This window comes from Ambystoma mexicanum, chromosome 4p, assembly GCF_040938575.1.
Source record: "Ambystoma mexicanum isolate Mex_15411 chromosome 4p, UKY_AmexF1_1, whole genome shotgun sequence".
Classification (NCBI taxonomy): Eukaryota; Metazoa; Chordata; class Amphibia; order Caudata; family Ambystomatidae; genus Ambystoma; species Ambystoma mexicanum.
In genome coordinates this window covers 338,675,723-338,698,015 of record NC_090927.1, presented here as the reverse complement: position 1 = coordinate 338,698,015, position 22,293 = coordinate 338,675,723, and the positions used below count along the sequence as shown (strand labels likewise).

The window sequence follows — 22,293 nt, the reverse complement described above, 5'->3', positions numbered from 1 at the left end:
TGTGTGGCCCTAAAACTGCTCTTTAGTTTTGAACAAATATTTAACAACATTGGTAGAACTTGATAGTGATATGGTGTCTTTAGCGTCAATGGAGAAACGTCGGCTGTTGCCCTAAACCCTCTCTTGGTTCAGACCTGTCTGGCCTTTCTGTTACTTACCCGTGATCTGGTGTTCAGCTTGGGAACGTCCAGAGAGGTTTCCCTTGCCTTGATAATACCTGATCATATTTCATGTTCACCCTGCACTGAACTGTCTAGCTTAATCTTCACTAGAGCAGACCCTTCATTCTGGGTGCTTAGCGGGGGTCTTTCTAATGTGAACTAAAATTCATTCATTCTGTAGTGGCCAATTGCTGATGTCCTCCTCTGTGATCTCTCTGTGCACTAACAAGACAAATGAACCCTGATATGCTTCTTGGTGCTGTTTTTGTATATATTCCTATGCATTCATTCCCAGTGAGAAATGATCCATAATTGATAGACAATGAAAATTTTCAAGGGAGAACATCCAACTCACTTGTTTACGACGTGACTTAAGGCATAAAATGAAGCTCGGCTTTGCTGGTATTGCGCCATCTTGAGAATTTCCTGCACTGTTTTGGTGCCCGGTGAAGTCAAAAGTCCCAATGCATAGGTGACAGCGTCTGCCAGGACAGGAGAGGCGTTCTCACTCCTCAATGTTTGAAAGAGTGCATCGGCACACTCAATGGTACCACACTGGCCCAGAGCCTGGAGTGTGATGGGGCTGAGAGTGATGAAAAAACATTAAGTATGCATTATTTCTCAAATGAACATCTGAAATAGCCACACGATGAGCTGGTAAAACCTAATACTTTACATGAAAAGACAGTAAACGCTTTTTAAGCTTTTGGTAGATACAATTCTCTTAATCCACAATAATTCTACTTTGAACTGTTAGCAAAAGTGTCAAAGAATGAGGACTTAGGGACAGTACCTTCAGAACACAAGAGATATATCCACATTGCCCATTATCCCAAATTATTTTTTGTGATGAATCAAGAAGAGTATATCTAAATAACATGTTTATATCACGCTTCATGCCAGAGTCCAGACTATATGCACGGGACCGGGTATTGAACCGAACTGCTCAGCATTGTATTGTTTTCAAGACAAGTGCGTTGCCCCTGAGCTATCCTCTCGGCCAATAAATGCGGCCCTCGATGTGGCAAAAGGTGACGTTTACTTTCTGACTCTATCATAACGTCACAATAATGCATCATCCTTGCGAGGCCAGGTCCAGACCGAGCACAAAGGAGAATTGGGTTAAATACTATGGGCCTCATTAGCGCCATGGTTCATGCCAGTAAAATACCGGCACCGCCTTGGTGGAAAGGGGAATTACCGCCCCATTCCAAGGTTGGCGGGGCGGTAATTCCCCCTTCCACCATTGCCCTTCCCCATTCCCATTTTTGCCCCATAGGGCTCTATGGGAATGGGGAAGGCGCTAATTACGGTACCGCAAATTGCGGTACCGTAATTAGCTCCACTGGTCCCTTTGCGGGTTGGTTTTTAACGCCTGCAAAAAGCAGGGGTTAAATTCCCCAACCCGCAAAGGGACCTCGTAGTAAGGCGGTAAGGATTTACTGGTACCGGTAAAATACCGGTACCGGTAAACCCTCACCGCTTACCGTGTAATGAGGCCCTATGTTTTCTTGATGTGTGGATTGATTGAAATTCGAAGTGCCACAAATAGTGAGGGTTAATGAAAATCTTAGCGTGCTTGTATTGCTTATACTTGAGAGTATGGTATGTGTACTGTGGTGATATCATTCATTCTGAACACAGGAAAAGGTGCACTATATCCGCATTAGCACAAGCACCGGCACACACGGTCAAGGTCATACCTTGAGGACTGCATCAGCAGCGGTAAGTACGTGCTCAGTGTGGAACTGTGCAGGCCTCGCAGTGCGGTCACATATTTGTGGAAGAGTTTTGCTCTCTGCTGCTGCGATCCAGACAATTTCTGAAGCTCCTCCAGGATCTTCACAACGTTGTCGCCTCTCTGGAATGGGGACTTGGTGTCTGCCTTGTCTAAGGCCAGGCCTTGCTTCAAAGATGTGTCTGTGGAGGGTGGCATATGATGAAATGCACTCTGCAAATTCTCACCATGATTTTAAAACAAATGTGAAGTTGTCACACATCACTCCATATCCGATTGCCACTGAGGTTAAGCACGTCATTGACTTTATTCACATGTGAAAGCCTAGGACCAAGGCGTGTTTATTTGTTTCAAGAACCAATCACCATGTTCAGTATGAACAAGATACTTGGAGCCTCATTGTAAGTAGGGCCCAGCATTAAATGGTGGCATGAAACCTAGGTGTAATGTTATACGTCTCCATGTAATGCTCTTCCCCATTTTGGAACAGTAACAAGGTGGAGGGGGGGCACGGATTAGAGATAAGATATCCACCATGCTGACCTCCTACGTTACATCAGTGTGTTTAATTTTATACCTGCATGAGGAGATTTTCATGCGGGCATAAAACACATTCCATAAGAATCTATTAGTAAACACTGCCTGCAAAGCATAATTTGCAGGCAGCGGTTACTTGTTCATGAGACGGAGAGGAAAAGGGAAGAGTAAAGGTGAATCTACGCTGCTTTTACACTTTCTTTGTGCCCTCTGCATTGTCAATGTTTAGAATTGCAAGTTGGTTGTCGTCTGAATGCAATTTAGATTTATCAAAGAATGACCTTCTTGATGTTTACTACAAGATCAATGTCAGTGTAAGGAGCCTGTGCTGTTACGTATCCTAACTAATACTCATTACTCCTACCACTCTCTATGTATTTCCTAGACCTATTTGGAGGCCATTTTGCTTTTTGCCCCAACCACTACTCCAGGGCAGTACTACTAAAATATGTCTACACATTAGACCCATTAGTTCTTTGTGAATAACATGTCCAATTGACCCGGGAATTCTCTATGCTTGCGGTGGTCGCATGAATAGGTTGTCTGCTGATTGATGGCATGTTTCTGTCTGATACTTCTGGGTCTCTTCAGTCCCAACCCCCATCATCTAACCCACCCCGGGACTTCATTTCCACCTGCACTCAGGCGTCCACATGCGTAGATTCTTCTACCACCCAAACTGGAGTCTTGGCTGCAACCCTAGCCAAAAATGCTGCTATGATCTGTATGCTCTGCCTCAACCATTACAGGGGAAAGGTCATTTGGACAGAATGTTCATCTGCGCGTGTCCATTTTCTATTAGCTGGATGGCGCGTCCACACAGGGAAACATTTTGACATCAGTAAAGCAGATTAGATTGTATTTGTTTCAAGAATTTACAATGAATCGAAGTTTGCCCAGGAGACCATCGCAGTACCTTCATCAAAGAAGCGGCTGTTGATCTTGGGCATGTCCTCAAGTTTTAGTGTCTGCGTCACTTGGGCCATAATTCCGTACTGGTTTCTGCAACAAAACAGAATTCAGAGTTGTTTAGTTATTCTACAGGAGCACGGCCAGCAGCACATAGACCTACCACAGATAGTGATGTGCTTTTATATGGCGCCACTATCACCAGAAGCCCAGTTTCATAGCACTATGTAATCAGTACCATTCATTACCATCATTATTACCAACAATGTCACCTTCAAGCTATCAACCTGTAAAGATTGGGGGGCGGTATGAAGAACCAAGTTGACCTGACCAGGACGTCGAACCCATGATGCACAGCATCGTTCTGTTCCACGGGGGAGCGTGTTGCACTTGAGCTCTCCTCCCGTGTGAATGTTCAGACATGTTCAGAGCTGCCAACATCCAGACAAACGTTCTTAAAACGATGCATGACAAAGAAACAACTCCAAAACCTCGGCCCACTGCCATATGATCATCATACTTGGCTTACAAAATGAATGCGCATAGAGTATCGGCCTTGTGTTTCATTTACCAAAGTGAAGCACCATTCAGCTCCAGATGCATAATTGTTTGTATGCATAACTGCCCCAATTCAAAGATATCTGCGAGTGAGCTGGGATAAGCAATACTTTACTAATACATAAGGTTAGGACATCAAAACTGCATTCAAACAGTTTTGATCAGTCGATAAATCAGCGGCACAGTGCACTGTTGATTGGTCCTAGAACGGGCATTCCACCGGAGAACTAAGCGACCATATGGCAAGGTAGCTGGGCAGACCGTGATGTTAGCTGGGTTAGTTGCCCTCCAGTTGTTTCTATTTGATGGCGCAGGAGGGGTTTCAGTTTAGTTTTACTGGAGTTGGACATTGTCAACAGATTGATTCCTAGGACAGAAGCTGGATAGCTTGAGGGATCTTGGGATGAACGGGCACGCGACGTTGTGGCACTACATTATGGCGCCTGTCTCCTGGTTAGCACCTAAGACTGTATTCATTCATGTACTGTATGTTCGCAGTATCCAAGATAACTATACCAGGCCAACTCTTTTTAATGACAGTAATTGCCTACTATGTCCTCATTTAAATAATGTAATACTTAATTAGTGCATGCACATGCAAGGATGAAGAGAAGTCAAAAGCATTCAGGAATTGGCATAGTGCCATACTGCGCCCATACAATCTTAACTTCCTTACAGTTGAGAACACAACTTTGGCTACTGTTCTCAGAGAGGCACAGCTCCACCTCACTGATGATGCCCAACAAGGACAAAACACGTGTATGGGGTTGCTGTTGGTACTCTTGTTCAGAGGAGAATTGCCTAGCTTTTCAGTGCTGGACTGCACTTGGGCAGGACATAGACTGATATGCAGGGATATTTATCTTCTGCGAAAGGGACCGTGAGCTAAAGACTTGGTTGAGACTCTCCCAGGGGCCATCCACCCAAGAACAGGTCATTGGGCAATGTTTGTGCTGGTAGAGAGACTTCCTGACGCCCCTCTGTTTAACTTCCTTACAGTTGAGAACATACACATCGTTGAACAGCTCAATATTAAGGTGTTTGTGCATCTCTGTGCCAATTTTCTAACATACACCAGAAGGGCCTATCAGGTGCACCACGTGATACAGCATATATCTTTCATAAGGGTGCAAAATGTGTCTGTTTCCCAATCCCTAACTGCTTTTAATTCCCCAAAACCAGGGGCCTGAAAAGTTGGCTCTCCTAATGTTTTGGACTTCAACTCACATCAGCCCTGGATTGCATAGTCAGCATCAAGGGAGTTGTAGTCCAGAGCGGCCAGTGGCAGAACCCAGCTCTCAACTCGTATTGACAATGCTATCCTTTTAGAAGGCATGCCAGTCTACACCAGTAGTATTGCTGACCATGTCTGCCCTCACCGTTTTTGTGGCAATGCCCAGATTTGATACCTCTGCCAAAGATGGTCTCTGTTGGCATTGCCACCATTCCAATCACTTCACATACAGTTGGCATGCATGTTTTGTCGCCTTGCATGGCGGGGAACCTACTTATGGGAAAACGGCAGGAACAGGTGCTTCTCTGTGCAGACCGCATCTGACACGTGCTTCCTCTTCGGATCAATGCTGTACTGGCAGGACTGGCTGCTGCTGACCAGCGTGGACAAAGGAGCGTTCTGAAAAAGCAGCCAATGACAATGCATTATTCCTCGGAACACACACGTGACCGTTGTGCAAAGCAGTTTACGCTGAATTCAGCGAGCAAATGAAAGTCAGGAGTGTGGCCTTCCTGGTGGACCAGCTGCCTGCACGTAAGTGATCCACGGGGCATTAAATATCAACAGGCTGTGTAATGGTGCATGGAAAACGAGAAGAGGCACACATAGAAGCATCAACAGGTATGCTGTTCCCTGGGGTCGTTTTCAGTGAATGGCATGCACTCTGTTCTGAGAACATTCTGTGAATTTTGAAATTCATATTTCCATCGCCCCGCCATGTTCCTGTGAAAGTCAGGCTTGCAGTAATATCAGACTATTATAGTTGCCAGACCATCTTGCGTTATGAAACCAGGCTGGCACCTGTACAACATGTCAAAGTGTGCAGTAGGGAAAAGATCTCCCTGGACCTTGAAGAAAGGCTTTGAACAGAAGGGAGCAGCTGTGCCTCTGATTACAAAGGGTGTGAGGTGATGTCTGAGGCACTGTGCTGAGTTGCCCGGCCGCCGGTGCCAGGGTGCCGTTGGCATGCTTGCTTACCAGTCCTTTGATGAGTGCCAGGGGACTGACATGGCTCCGAATAGGCGTGAACTGGTCACAGGTTTTCAGGTTCCTGTTGATGGTGACCTCTAAAGCGGTGGCGCCTTTCTTGTTCTTGAACTCCACTTCGCTGGAGCACTTTCCAAAAACCGTGTCCTGGAGACAGATCACAGGTGGGACACAGTTAATTCTGCAAATCAGTGCATTCATCAATCAGTGGCTGACATAAGCCATTGATTTTCGGAGTGCACAACCTGTGTCGAGAGTGAGCTGTTCCCCACCAGAGCAAGCACTGATCTTATTTTCTTTTACAATAAAACTTTAATGATTGCGTCACAAAACATCAAGCGCCTCCCATTTTACAGAATTGAGACATTTGAGAAAGGGTTACAGCGTGGATGCCATTCCACTAGACCTCACAAGACCATACAGCAAATATCCTATTGCAGGTAACCCTCCTAGGGTGAGGCATGCAAGTGTGTGAACGTATGTACTGTAGTCGCGCACCAGATCTCAAACTTCTTTTCTGAGCCGCTCCGGGGTGCCACCGCCCTCTTAATGGGGTAGGTGGTGGAAACCTCGCTAGCCACTCATGGTCAAGGACTGAGTTCCTAATGTACAATGCTGAAATGACGGACACTGCAACATGTTGTGTGTCAAGAGGTGGCTTTCCTGGAAGGGCTGGAATTAGAGACAGCGCTCTGTGCTTTGTGGAAATTGAGAACGTGAGTGCCTCTCACTTTACCTCAATATTCCTCCCTCGGACCACTGAGTAAAAAAATCATCTAGTCAACTTTTTTAGATTGGCCAATCAAATTACAAATAAACTTCTTTGTGGCGATTATGATAGCCTGGCTGGACTGTAGTCATTGGTCGAACAGAAAGCCCAGCACAAGCTCTAGCTGTTCTGTGAATTTCTGCAAAGCTCCCCACTAGGGTGTCAACCTTACAGTGTAATGTCATGACCCCCCCACCCCCATCTTTTCATGCTCTTGAATGTAGCTTCATCAGTTTCCCCCAGTTTAGGCTCACATAGTTATTTAAGGTCAAAGGGTGGCTCTATTGCAAAGGATGGGATGTGAGCTAGCTGTCACTAGCACGCCCCTTCAGTGCACTTCACAAAGCAGCTGACACAGCATAGTTTTAGATCCTTCTAATGATATGTTCAGTTTAGTCCCACAGTCCCCAGCATTACAGCATATGGAAGCATAGCACGTGACTGGGGCAAGCCAGAGCCATGTCAAACTGCATTTGGGCAATGCCCTAATACTTTATGAATAGCAGCACATATCATAAACACAAAAAGAGCAAGCATTTACTTAATGTGTACATTACTGCGACGGGCCTCCTCTGGGACAAGCCAAGTTCATTTGACTTCCTATCCACAGCATTCTAGATGAGAGTGTGCGGTGCACAGAGTGCGCTCTGCCATGCTGTCTATTTGCTCTGTGCAGAGGCGGGCCTGCACACATGCTGAATAGTAACTACACACATAGAAAGGCACATTAAGAATGCTCAACTAGTCGAATGAGAAATAAAAAGCACACAAAACTCGAATTTTAAAATGCAGAATACATAAAAAGCCGAATTTTAAAATAAACTCCCAGGGAGTGGCTGAAGGAGGTGGAGTGATGGCAGCCAGGAAATGTATTTATGGGTTCGGGTTACGTGATGGTATCGGGACACGGGGTACACTCATTTGAGAAGAAGTTGGTATAAAATAGTTCAGAAAGGTAGAGGATGAAGAGCAGGGCTTAGGTACATCATTAAGTGTTTCAAAAAAAATCCAGCTGCACTCCATTTTTAAGCTTTTTATACCATTTACACTAGAATCGCAAGTGGCGGCAATTCTGTCATTGGAGGTTCGGCTATTTCCAGTCAAGATTCAACTATTCTATCTTTTTAATTTTAAGGTTTTCCACCAATGAGCATTTCAACAAATCTGCAACATATCAAAGACGTTCAGCAAATCCAGTTTTGTTCTGTTCAACCCCCTACTCTATTATCCTGGGACCTCACTGGGCATGCGCACGTGCATCAGCACCCCTTGCTTGCTACATGGATCCAGCAAGCCTGCTCCACTCTCTGACCTAGCGCTCTCTCTGTATATCTCCTCATGTTATTCCTATGATCTTACCATGGAGGCAGTGACCTGGGCCTCCTCCTTCTCCAGTGGCACCACCAGTGCAGAGATGATACCCCTCTTGATGTTGAGGACGTTGACGGCTTCGTCTTTGTGTGGGTACAGGAGGACCTGCTCGCCATCAGGAATGCTAAATTTCAGCTCATTCCTGCCAAGGAACATGGGAGGCAAGAGGTTAGGGTGGGAGGGGAATGAGTTTTTCATTTGTATGTGTACCCACCGAAAGTGTAGCAGGCTGGCATACATCATGACATTATTATCATAAGTGCACTGGAAGGAGGCGCAATCAGGATGCAAGAAACCCAGGCCTTACTACAAAAATCTTATGTTGCATGCATACTGCTGGCACCTCCTACCACCGCCGGATCCTAATCCCGGCCCTCATCCCCCATACACCACTTCGAATGCCCGGCCATTGGCTAACTTACCAGATTCACTGCAATTCTGGCTTGCCACCTCCCTAACCGTCTTTGCTGGGAATTTTTTATTTCTCTATGTATTTATTTATTTATTTTGCAATACGAGTGGTTCAAGCTCTACATCCATGCTGCTTGCATAAGCCAGGTCGTTATGCCAGAGTGTTAATACATATAATACTTGGTATTGTGGGCTCTCCTAGGTAGTAAGGGCACTTTTGACATTAATAAGGGCCAAAGCTATGCTTGGGTCATTGCCTTGTTCTGTGGTCCATTGCCACCTGGGAAAACCCACAATATCAGGTAATATTGGTAAAGTAACACTGGCCACCTTGGTCCAAAAATCAAATTTCCCTTAACCGCCTTGGTGCCCCCTTCAATAACTAGTTGATCGTGGATCTCCTGCCACCATTTCCAGGGCAGCCATTTTACATGTTTTTTTTTCTTGTGGGAAAAAACCTATCATGGCCGCTGCATAGACCATTTTTTACCCTAAACAATGAGGCCATGTGTGCCCTGGACATTGCCCCCATGCAGAGCTTTACGTGGGCCAGGGCCAGTTGGGGCAGAGCCCCCACTAGGCTAAAACAATTATGTCTAAGGCAATTGTGCCGGGCTCCCTAATGTTCCTTGCTAACCCCCACCGACTAGAAGCCATGAGAGCTTCAGGCTTTAGAAAAAAAAGCTTTGCCTGCCTTTTCATTGCGGCACCGACCCCCTGCAAGGCATCCCTTTCATTAGAAATGCAGGGATCACCACCTTCGCGCAGGTAACTGGCAGGGTGTAGGTGCTGCAATTAGGCGGCAACTTTTACCTGATTGGAATTCCTCCTGTTAGGCCACGGCCATTTTGCAAAATTGAAAGCCGAGGCTCATCCGGTGGCATGGCCTAACAGGCGGCATTCATCTGAGGCAAGTGTTGCCTCTTAATTGTGGCATCGACCTCGTCCCAGGCCCCGCCCCTTTGGGCCACGCCCCTCCTAAAACCTCAGCTCGATTTGGCAGGCCACTGAAAGCCCTGCCCCCACGTGCTAATAGCGGTGAGGCCTTTCCTTAGAAGCCGTAGCGGGTGGTAACAGAATGCCGCCTGAGTTCATAGGCCCATTACCACATGCTACAACCCATCCGGGGAGGCCTCATTTGCCTGAATAAGAGTCCACTGAAAAGAGGTGCGGCTCCTGCTCTCTGCACAACAGTAAGGGCCGGGGTCCACCTCATGCCCAGCCAGTTCCCTTCTGCTTACTCGGACATGGCGCTGGCAAACTCCTCCGAGTTCTTCGACCGCTTCAGCAGGGCTTTGCCCTCGGGGTTGACGCCGTACACCTCGAGCAGCGTGCACTGGCTAACCCGCAGGATGAAACTGCAGAGCTGGGGTACTTCCAATTCCACCTGAAAGCAGAAGGCATGAATGCTGAGGTCAGGCAGTCAGTTCACTTCATTGCTGGTATCAAAAGACCCGTAAAAGTCATGTACAGAAGCAGCTGATAAAACAGTCAGAACAATATACAAATCTAGCCTTGAACAGCTAATCTCAACACAAAATATAAATTAGCATGATTATAAAATGAAAGCAGATTATATAAGGCTCATCATCAGCTCCTCTCACATTATATTTCCACACTAATTATAAAGTAAAACTAGATTGTACAAAATACAATAAAATCTGTGTCATTACATATCAGCACCACCTGTTCTTATTTTAATTGAACTCTGTAAAAAGGAAAAAAAAGTTCGCTTGAATGCATCTTCCGTCTGCAGGCACCCCAGCTTCATTGCTGCAAGTCTACACTCACCCTGGAACTGGTTCACATGCAGTTCTATTAAAGGGGCCTTCTTTTAGAATTCTCCAGTTTGGAATTGTTTCTAAAATGGGGTTTGATGGCTGCGATCGGATTGGGTGGAGGCTGGTAATGAATAGCCTTACCCGTCAACCCCTTCCCTGGACAGTCTGGCTACCAAATATCGATCATTTTAATGAGCGTGTTTCCCTTTTCTGACATCACTTTCCATAACTCATCTAGGAAAAATGATAATAATGAGACTGGAGCTGATCTAGACTGCCTGGGGGGGGGGGGTGTTGTGCATTGGATTCGCAGTGCAAGCCAGGACAGGGACTTCTACTGAGGAAAGTGAGGTGCTGATGTCCTGTACACTGGGCCCATCCATGCCTGGGAAGGGTGGATGTGTCTCACTCTGGGATTGGATGGGAATGGGACATCGTCCATGCATCATTGGGCACAGTCAGGCCTCATTCAGTAAGGTGGAGGTATCGCCTCACAATAGTGACCAGCGCCCCACAGTACGCAGTCCATTACAATGCTAAGGTGATTCCAGTGCAGAATCTTCACTGCACACATTTATCAGTGCAGAAAAATCATTGCACAGAAATTCACCTACAATATATATGTGGAATCAAGGAACAGACAGTGGGCCTGACTCATGGAATATTTGCCCGGATCAAAGTGAATTTGCACTGGTGAAAAGTGACTTTGCACTGCCAACATGTTTAGAAAATATGGTAATGGTTTATTTAGGCTGTGTGTGGGGTTGCAGGTTAACGGGTCTATACTGGGTTTCCCCATGACCTTTGCTGCTGCACTACATTTAAAAATGGTTATGGTCAAAAAATGAAAATGTGCGCACCGACAAAAGAATGAGCAGTAAAAACCCGTGAAACTATTTAGGTCCCATCAGCATGTGTAGTAGCTTCTGCAGCACTCTCTCTAGTATACTGTAAAAGATGAGCCAAAGACATGGATTGTGCATACCATGTCCGAGAAAAGTGGGTGACCATGAGAACCCTGCCCAGAGGTGCAGCAAAATCCCCCCTGACCGCTGCCAAACCCTGATAGTTTCCTCTCTTGTCTGCCAACCACGGTGACTCCCGTGTCACTCTTAAGAGCAGGGCAAAACTCGTCAAATCGTGAAAGTAAACCAGATGGCGACCCTCTTAAATGTTTACTATTTGGGACAAGATATCCTCTGCCCCCCACCCTGCGGGCTGCAGAACCAAAGGACCCGGGTAATAAGCACACCTTCCACGCTTGACTAAATCGTTGGTCCGGGACAAAGCAGTTCCTCTCCTTGACCTCAGGTTCTATAGTCTGCCAAAAGCGGCAGCGTTTACAAACAGGTCACACACAGTCTCAAGCGCTGCAGAGAGAATTGGCATTTTCAAGTATCTCCACGGAGGAAGGCCGTGCGATATTGTGGCCAGCCGGAGGTTGGGCCTAGCTCAACCACTGCCGCAATGTCCGACCCGAGACAAGTTGTTTTTACCATCTACTGCAATGCCTGGTACCCTCTGATTAAGGCCAATAACAACACACGATTCGAAGGGATGTCACAAAGGGGCAGCCTGGCCGATGAACAAAGAACACGACTGTTCTTAGCGCATCATTCGTGAAAATATGTCTAAGATTTACATGTTTAGTGAAGAATTGGATACAACAAAAATCAGGATTTCTATCCGGTCTGTTCATCAGCCGAGCTGATCCCCTTACCTTACAGCTGATTTTGGAGCCGCTTTGTGAATCTGCAGTCCCAGGCACTCCATTAGTCGATTCTGCTTCGTAGTTGTACACATATTTCCGCAAGTTTTTGAATCTTGTTGCATCTTCTGAGGAGCACAACATAGAAGCATGTTTTAGAATTTCCTTTGTAAATTATTTTACCTGACAGACATCAAGGAGCAGCAGATCATACCAGCACTCAAACAGAGGTCGCATAACTAAAGCACACTATCACAACGAAGACCTCAAAAAATGAACCTTTTTGTTTCTAGAAATGCTTGTGCGTGACCAGAAGAGGGCGCTCCCACATTAATTTAGCAAAAGGAAAGGATTGCCGCGAACAAAAACACCACCTCGCGCTACACTTTGCCCTCTCGCTCCTGTTTGTTGAACAGTGTGTTTGTTACATATTCGGGTGCGCGCTTGCGTTCAAGGCAAAGGTTAAACACACAGTCCACGTCCTCTGATTTTTACTGAGATTGCTGTCAATAATTTATTATTTATCTTATAACCGTACTTTTTTACAGCTGTGTGGAAAGCAGCTCCGTACTTCATGTAAAACAACGGCACCATTTAACCTCGTCACTCATTTTTTTTTTAAAAAAAAGCTTCCCAGGGCACCATGGTCACTGGCTGACTGGACCACCAGGGCTGCTGACCACTATGATTCCGGAGGGGGTGGCCTAGTATTATGGGTTGCCAGGCGATTGGGAGAGCTTCTGTAATCGCCCTCGCGCCCTCTTCAGTCCAAACAGTTGTACTGATTAAAACATAGAACTGGCCCTAACTGTTTTCACTTACTCTGGCAGTCAGGGGTCAAGTCCTAAAAATGTAAGTGGGGGCAGTGGTGGAAATGGAAAAAAAATGGTGGGGATCCCACAAGAGGTGGAGTTTGGGGGTCCCTGCCCGAGGAGGCGGGGTTTAGGGGAGAGGAGCTGGCAGTTGACCTCCGATCAAAGGAAATGTCCTAAATAACAGTTTTAAACGGCACTGTATCTTGCATGCTGCTTCTTCCCCAAACTATATAGCTATTCCACTTTAAACCACTTCCATGGCACTGGTGATGAGTTACTTCACTGTGCGGATAATAGTTTTGACCAGTGTTGCTGAGTAAATATCCTTTAAAATGCACAATTTGCATCCCATTTTATAACACCCCCCCAACCCTTGGGTACTATTCAAACAGGGTGATTTCCGTTCGCCATAAGCAACGTTTTATTTTACTTGAACCACACCAGGCACAGCTCCTGAAGCTCCCCTCTGAAAGCAGTTGGGTGGCTGCATCATGTGTGTTAGTTTAAATGTTAATATGGGTATTTATTCATGCAATGTTTGTCGGATACCTGTATATTTATTTATATATGTATCCGACAAACATTGCATAAATAAATAAATAATCTGAGTCGACGTATATCCGACAAACATTGCATACATAAATAAACCGGGTCATGGTTGAGGACTGTAACTTCCTCTGGTGACCCCTTGAATGGGGTCACCAGAAGAATTTACAGATTGCTCGGGCACTTTTTTTTCCCCTCATCGCTGTCTCTGGTCAGATCCCGAGATCCGTCTAAACATCTGGTGCCAGATCTCAGAACCAGTGAGAGCCGGCCCAATCGCCAGCCCTGAGTGGGGGAACTCATCAACAAACGCAATGGGATGTGACATTGCCAGAAATTAGCATATCAAGTTGAAATGTGCACATTGCATTAAATTGGCTTTGCATAACCACCCAAATTGCACAGGATGAGTGGCATTTGCCTTTCATAAAATCAACGCACACACACACACACACACAAACAAGAGAGGACATTTTATTTTAATAGTGTTTTTGAAAATGTTAAAAGATGTGCATGTTTTAAATTCCAAGAACCAATGCAAATATTTTCCCTGGAACTTGCAGTACCGAAATGGGACATTTCACCTTTAGTTGTTTGTTACTTTTCATCAGGTTATATAGTGCAGTGGTGAATTGCCTGGACTGCAAACCTGATGACTGCGGTTCAGTCCGTGAGGTCAGCTTTATTTCCTAAATTCAAAGAGGAAATGTAATCTTTCTCATTTTAGCTGGGGGGGGGGAACTGAGGCGACCCTCTGAAAAAAGTGGGTGGAATCCGTCCACCCGCGTGTACCATCGACTTGAGCCCTGGTCATGCATATCTATAACCCATCAAGGCAGTGCTTCCAAGTGCATTAAAAACGTGTATTACCAGACTTTAGATATCACAGTCCATTTTTTATAACCATTACAGGTCGGACAGCTACCACGATCACACGTCCAAAAATGGCGTTACTCTTCCCCACCCCCCCATGGATTACCTTGTATCCATGCACGATAAGGTGAGTTGTTTTCTTAATCTCCTCGGCCAGTCACATAAGAACGTGGCGTATGGCTATTATGTAGATTCCTTCTTTACCTTGGGGGCATATTGGATGTACAGACCTTCATCGTGCATATAGGGTGCACACAAGAACGGAACAACTCCGGTACCTTTTTTTACAATAAGGTGACTTATCAAGCTTTAGATGCCTTAATAATTCTGTTTGTATAGAGAGACTACTTTCATATGATGTGAGGAAATCAGTTTAACGAAACTATTTTATGTTACATTTCAGTTAAAACTTCACACTTATAAACCCCTGATGAAGAGCGGACCAGTTCGATTACCTTGAGTCTCTTATTAAAGGAGATATTGTGAAGAACAAACGAACTCTTTGGACATTTTTCTTTAACTATTATTGTTTAATTTATCCAAACTGACTTGTATAACCTATAATTACACAAGCATTGAACACCTAAATCAAGAGTGATTTTGAGATACATGTAAGCAATTCTGTCACAAACAGCTTGGCTGAGTTTCGGCCAGAGATACGGGAGATCCCATATCTTGGGAACTTTTCTTTTTCGCATTAAAAACATGTATTATTATCAGTAACATGGCTTGTGATTCTTCTGTCGGGGACTGTCATGTAAGAAAACAGCTAGATAGCCAGGCAGACCATTGCCTGTGGAAGGATGGGCGGGCTGGGGCAGAGCCACTCATATGACAGACCATCCTAGCGCGGTTCCCACTGTCATAGTCCTTTTATGGCAGAGTGGCGGGCTGTCTAGTGGAACCCTGATCCAGAGGTTATCAACGTGTGGCTCTCCAGATAACTCAAACATTAGCTTTAAAGCTTGGGGAAGACGGCACGCAGTAAGAAAAACTTGCGTTGAAAAGAAACTACTTACTTAAACAGCTTGGAGTCTGACTTTGCATCGCATCATCTTCTGCAAAAAAGGAGAATCACGTATTAATTACCTCGCCAATGAAATAATGCAACAATTGACTGTCAAAGCCTTTACTAAATACGCCTGTGTTCTGTTTTTAAGGCATTTGTAAAAGGCTGTCCTACGTCATACGGAAACATGGCGTCAGCTCGTTGTTTTATGTCTTAATGCATCTATCTATTATTCGATTCTATTTTACAATCTAGTGGGGTTAGCAGCAGGCTGCCGCGGGGTCACCCGATTGGGTCAAAACAATCAATTGTGATTCATAACCAACACAGTGCGATTTATAATGCGGAGAGCCTTGTGACTATAATAACAACCTGTAATAAAATGGCGTCCTGTCCATTGCAATGCTGAGGAGCACGGATCTGGAACCAAATAATATTGCCTGGAAACTAATTATCAGATCATCATTTTACTTTCTTTTTATTTGTTTAACTTATTTTTCTCTTACAAGCCCACCTATGTCTAGCTTGCTGCCCAAACAAGTGACTTAATTTTGGTCTCCTTGGCATGCATTGCATCTGCTCCATCCCACAAAATGGCGGCATGTTTCTCTGTGAATTATCCCAGCACCTTGGTAGCAGAAAGCACATCAAGTTATGCTGCAGGATGCGTGGGTCAGATACCACAATTTGCTCAAGCACCTTTTAAGGTGTGGCTTGGGCCGGCCAAGGCATGGCTGTATGAGAACAGCATGCAGTAGGACCTAGACGCATGCAAATAGTGGACATGAGGAAGGATATGTGTATACAAGTGAATGAGTCCCCAAGTGAGAGAGAGAAGAAAAGCCGCCAGTCATATGCAACAGTGAGGCCGGAGCTGTTGCACAGTGCCTGCCATAATGGAAACAACAGCAATGCAAATATGCAAAAAGGAGGACCTTTGCACGTACATTTGCTTGTATTATGGATCGCATGAAACGTTTCCCCTGAATGCTTTGTTCACGGGCTCAGAAGATCTTCAATGTACAGTGGAACATGGCCAAATAAATGGCAGAGTTGTGCTATTCAAATCACACCAGACACACCCTGGCAAACATAGAAGAAGAATATTTGAGGGATATTGAAAAGTGACATCCAAAGACACCTTGTAAATGTATTACTGTGTCTTCTAGGAAGGCAGAGGTACAAGGCCTAGGCCAGGGATCTGGAGCCTTCGACTAGCCAGGAGATTTGGACTACAACTGCCATCAGCCCTAGCCAGCAGAGTCAACGGTTATTAATCATGGGAATCATAGTCCAATACATATGTAGAGCCACATGGTACAGGCCGCTGGCCTACGCCATTTTTTGAGCATGTAGCTAGCTGCATGTGCCAGCTGGTGCACTCAGCATATATACAGATCTAAAGCAGGAACAGAGAATCAGGCCCCACAGTCTGACTTTTCACGGCGCCCTGGCACCAGATTACAAGCACGACTCTCCCCAAGTCTTGAATGCCACAAAGCTTGTCGTTTGGGCCCCACGCCTCGACATGCTGCCCCCTGAGCAGTCCCATTATCTGCCGAAGTCCTGCTCTCAGTTAGGGTGCGTGCAATGTTTAGCAGAAACGTCATCGTGTTAAAAGAATATTGGGAAATCAGTGACGACCCACAGAGTACCAATACTATAGTTCTGGGTGTACTGGGGGGCATGCTGCGCACGCGCACTGCGCAGCCTTCGGGCCTTTCCGCGTGTCTGTCACAGCCTCCTCTCCTCAGCCCTGCCAGCCTTCCCTCAGAGAAGTTGTCGTTGAGCGCAGGCACGATGTTCACAGCCAGGCTCTAGTCTCAACTGCCCTCAACGTGCCTTCATCCCACTGCAGGTGTGGCGTGGAGGCCTGGGCACTCTGTTTCCCGGCTGCCACTGCGCCTATCGATTCCCCCACCCCTCTCAATGCAGCAACCCGCAATGCGCACATGCTCCTGACAACAGGGATTCTGGCACCCCCAAACTCGTTCTGCTATTTCGTCATTAAAGCTTAATTGCACCCCCCGCACACAGGCGCACACCCACTGCACTCCTCCTTTGCCAGGGCCAGCAGAAGAAATGCGGGGCCCGTTTCAAAATGATTTTGGGGGCCCTTTCCTACCGCTGGGGCATCCCGCTTGCAAATGAGAGCAACAACCAGCACTGATCCGGTGCAGTTCAAGGTTTTCAAATGCAAAAGTGAGGTTGAAAATGGTAAATAGGTGTGTGTGTGCACTGTTGCAGTCGGTGCAGCTTTGCATCCCAGGAGACGTTATCTTAGCACACAATGTATATAAATATAACACATAGAATGGGAAGAATGCATGTATTCGCAACATAGGCAGAGGATGTTGGTGGAGGTCGGGGGGTAGCTCTGTGGGTTTCCTGACGAGAAATACAACCAGTGATTTCCCTGGTTTCATCACTACGGTTGCATACTACGAGCTCCCGCTTCAACTCCATTCATCTCTAACCATATTCGCAGAACACCCCAAATAGCTGCGAGCAGGGTAAATCCTGTCTGTGATTGTTGAAGGGCTTTTGGAAAGGTCTGTCTTTGGCCAACAGATTCACATTTAAAGTGGCACCGCTTCAGTTTCTAAAGACTGATGCCTCCTTAGAGAAAAAGTGGAGGTCATCTGCCCCACCTTGAGTCGTCATCCTGAGGCAAAACCCTAGAAAAAGAGATGGAGGGAGCGGGTGAGTGGCTGCAGGCTACCACCCAATTTAAGGATTGGCCTCTGCACAGCATAACAAAGAAAGGCGGCTGGGTGGAGGGAGGAATCCATAAATGACCATTTAAAAGGTATTAAGCTTTCTTTGTCAGAGTCCCAACTCAACTTCAAGGTGGAGGGCCTATTTCATCAAGTCCTGATGTCGAACGTAAGTATTGATTTTTGCACTTTTTATTAATCAACATGAGAGGTTCTCGTGAGAGGCCATTGGGGGCTTTAGGAGCTTTGCTGAAGTAGAGCACATACAACATTCTGCCTTGATTCATTTACCTGTTCATTCAGCCACTCATTCCAGGGGTGTTTGTTGGGACAATCTCTATGAAACCCATTGAACTGGCAATCCCGAAAAACATACCCATGTACTCGACTAAGCATTTCCTCAGCAATACGGCAACCAGCCCCACCAGTATAAGCCAACCTACCCCTCAGGACTTTATGGAATGGAATGAAGGCACTTTATTCGGAACTGGCCTTCCCACCCCCACCCCGCAAGCAATATGCTGCTAAAATATTCTGCCTTTCCCATTGTCTTATCAACAATGAGGGTTGACTAATCCAAATGGATCCTTCTCGTTACTACTTGCTATGTTGAACAAGATTGTTTGGAAAATTCACATTTCACCTGCTTTTCTTGTATATCTTTCCCTCTGTCCCTGGGCCCCGCAACCCCACCCGTAGAATTAACCATATAGAGAAAACATGGAGACGATGCTGCTGGTTTCCCCCTTGCAATGTCCACTTTTCCTTCTGCTTGTGCCTTGTTCTTACTGGATGCATTTCCTTAGTTTCTCTGTTTTTCCAAATATACATGGAACGTATCCAGCTGCTGTAATTCTTTGTATCACCGAAATACCGACCAGGCATGATTCCCGTATAGTTCCACGCAAAACCTATAATGTCTTGCTTTTATTTACTTGCGAATCACTATATCCCCTTTTCTCAAATAAGGGGGAAACACAGAGTATTGCATACCACTACATTTAAGCCACTTTTAACACAGGTGACAGGTGCCATCCCGTATTCCAGGGGTTGTATTACTGCCCTGGATACACCTATAAGTGATATCGAACTTGCAATTAAAGGTGTTAACCTTCACAGATTAGCCGATTGCTAAAGAAATATTAAGAACAGACTGGTGTGTGCTGCAAAGAATTGCGAGGAAAGCCCCTATGTCAATGTGGGATATCAACTAGCAGGTGTGTCACATTATACAATATGACACTGACATAACTTTCAATTGGAACAGATGTGTGCTGTGTTCTGGTATTCTTCCATTAGAACAGATGTGTGCTGTGTTCTGGTATTCTTCCATTAGAACAGATGTGTGTTGTGTTCTGGTAGTCTTCCATTAGAACAGATGTGTGCTGTGTTCTGGTATTCTTCAATTAGAACAGATGTGTGCTGTGTTCTGGTATTCTTCCATTAGAACAGATGTGTGATGTGTTCTGGTATTCAAATAACGAACCGTGGAAACAGAAGCATACAGTGCGAAGCGACTGCATGTTTCAGTGCCGCAGTCATGCCAGTGGCAGCTGCAGAACGCATAGAAACACTCGTCTACAGGCGCGTTATAAATGCCATATCATATCACACCTTTGGTTTTTGGGAGGCCCCACGAGAAGATCAGAGGCCAACCAGAGCCTTGAAGCTACTGTCGCCAATTACATTCTTTTTAAATACGAGGACGCATTGTGGCTGTCCCCCTTCCAGGCATCGAAATATTTAGTGGACATGTTTCAAACATGTATGCAGCTTGGGACCTTCTTCAGATCAGGATACAAACTAACACAGGGAGATCATCCTGACATCCCAGGTGCCGGAGAGTGGCATTGTGCTGCCCAGCGCATTTTAGTAAGAACACTGACTGCTGTTGAGCATGTGCCCAGTATCAAGGAAATAGCCGATTCAAATCTCTATGCGGATCACCAGCAAAGATTGGTGCCAGAGTGAGTGGCGGCACGTGGGGCTCCTGCCAGTCGCTGAGTAGAAAGAGAGCGTTCGTCCTTTGGGTTTGCCACCGGGAAGTTTCCAGAGATGTGGGTGGCCCAGTTCTAGAATAGTCTCTCCCAGCTGCTAAGGTGTGGGGTGAAGAAGCATCTTATGTCTTATCTGGGTCACAAGGCCTACACATGCGCTCTGGTAGCCATGAGGACTCCATGACACCCCGCCAGTGAACGCCTACAATTCAGTGCGTAAACAGAGGCGAGTAGGCCAGAAAATGCGAGGTCCACAATCCATGGAGAAGCTCCCAGGCAGGGCCGAAAGGCAGAATAGTGAGCATGGCGCTTGCTTCTCATTATACTTACATATATATAACTATAGGTGCTGTTCTGTGAAAACCAGGCATTTCCAAACCCACTTGACAACAACCTATTAACACAATCCGAGTGCATCCTGCATTACATATTGCCACAATTCAAAACTTGATCCTGTATGTGGATCAAACAGCCCTCTCGCAATGCCTGCGGGCCGTGCCCCAATGTAGGCCGAAGATGCATTTATCCATTTAAGACGTCAAGCAAAACAGAAGAAACATTGAAAAGCCCAAACAGACTTGCATTATGCAGACACTGGATGCAGAAGGTGGTGAAATGCGCCAGGCTCCAGAGGTAGGGGGTCTGTCCATCTACAGCTAGAACCTGCCTGAAGGACTTCTGCTGAACGCTCGCCGCTCGCCCCCTAGCATTCCCTGTGAGCAGGTGCATGTTGCCCAAACCCAGGTGGTGGGCACATGCAACTGCCCGTCCCCTCCCTTCACCTCCACTTCTGCCCCTTTACCTGTCCCCTAATGCCCTCCCTGTTCTCTTTCTTTCAGGGAGGTCCCCCTGAGCCTCCCTGTCCTACCCACGTGCCATTGCGCCACCGGGTTCGCCACCCACACTACCTCTGACTTGCACCACTCCTACCATCTCTGTCCCACCCACTCCCACTGATAGCTACATCTACCCCGGCAGCCCTGCTCCCACACTACATTAGAAACATACCGCAGCAATACATTCCACGCACCCCCATCCCCATCCCAACCACATCAGCATGGCCCCACCAAACACAGTCCCCGACATCCTCCCACCCAAGCCCCTCCTCATCTTGTAGATGTGGGTTCCTGCCATCACTAAGTGGTCCGGCCAATCCAAACTGGTATCCACTTCATGATGAGCAATGGGGGTGTGGGGGGGGGGGTGGTGGGGCGAACAGCCAGAACCGAGCGAAAGCTCAACCCAGAGGTGTTGTCTTAGTTCATTTAAAGAAGCTTTGAAACGCCAGGAGTGAAAGGGATTGGATGGCCAGGTTGGCCATGGGGAAGACAGTGTGGGGGGGGGGCGCAGTGTGGCCGGTACTTACGGGCCAGGGCGCCGCTGGTGGCCAGCAGCACCAGGAGCCAGAGCTTGCTGGTGCCCATGACGAGCAGTGGGAGCACCGAGGTGGTCCCAGGCTCTTCCTGCTGCTTGTTCCTTGCTCTCGCTGCGGTTCTGGAATGAGCCTAGTGCCTTGGCCCTGAATTTATATATGCCAGGAAAGCAGCTGAGCTGCTCGATCCGAGGTCCAGGGCGAGTTGCAAAAGGTCCAAAGGTTGGAGTCCTTCCCTGCGGCTCCACACAGGCTCGCGTGCCGCCTCAGGGTTAACGCGCAGGACACATTAAAAGGAGGAAGCATCTCGCCGGGCACCAGATTTATGATATGTGTGTGCTGTGTTTTAGGTGCCAAGCAGACACAATTGTGATGTGAAAGGCGTCGGAGAGGGCGCCCCAAAAAGGCAACGTTTTAAATTCAAAAGAGTAATTATGTCTGTGGGTCTATGACAGCCTGTAGTGAAGCGAGTCAGCATTCCTATTATCTCTGCCCTGCAATGGCGCCTTTGTGTATCTTCTAGATAAGATAAATACCGTTGAACATTTAACGCGAAAACACGTATTTTCCCTGCAATGTTTTCGTTGGTCACCGATTTTGGGGGGATTTCACACAGTTCCCCATAGATGGTCCTGTTAATAGCCGCCCCAAACTTTGCTTAATTTTCTTAAAGGCCTTCCAACTTCTGGGCCATGCCTTTCTTTAGATGGCAAAGCCCATAACATCCCACCCTTCATGAAAGTCATGTAATTCATTGCACACACACATCCTGATTCGGCACGCCAGAGTGGAATATTGAA

At 46.4% G+C, this 22,293-nt stretch overlaps 1 protein-coding gene across 1 annotated transcript in view; it reads right to left on the bottom strand.

Moving 5' to 3' along the window:
* The window catches only part of APOB (apolipoprotein B), a 57,553-nt gene extending 35,951 nt beyond the window's left edge, over positions 1-21,602 (bottom strand). Inside the window, exons 1-10 of the mRNA XM_069605884.1 lie at positions 21,488-21,602; positions 15,418-15,456; positions 12,177-12,292; positions 9,917-10,062; positions 8,253-8,406; positions 6,116-6,271; positions 5,412-5,536; positions 3,353-3,438; positions 1,865-2,081; positions 517-744 (exon numbers count right to left, since the gene is read on the bottom strand). Coding sequence (XP_069461985.1) covers positions 517-744; positions 1,865-2,081; positions 3,353-3,438; positions 5,412-5,536; positions 6,116-6,271; positions 8,253-8,406; positions 9,917-10,062; positions 12,177-12,292; positions 15,418-15,456; positions 21,488-21,545 — 1,325 coding nt within the window. The 5' untranslated portion in view covers positions 21,546-21,602. The remainder of the gene's footprint in view (positions 1-516; positions 745-1,864; positions 2,082-3,352; positions 3,439-5,411; positions 5,537-6,115; positions 6,272-8,252; positions 8,407-9,916; positions 10,063-12,176; positions 12,293-15,417; positions 15,457-21,487) is intronic.
* Positions 21,603-22,293: the final 691 nt, after the last annotated feature.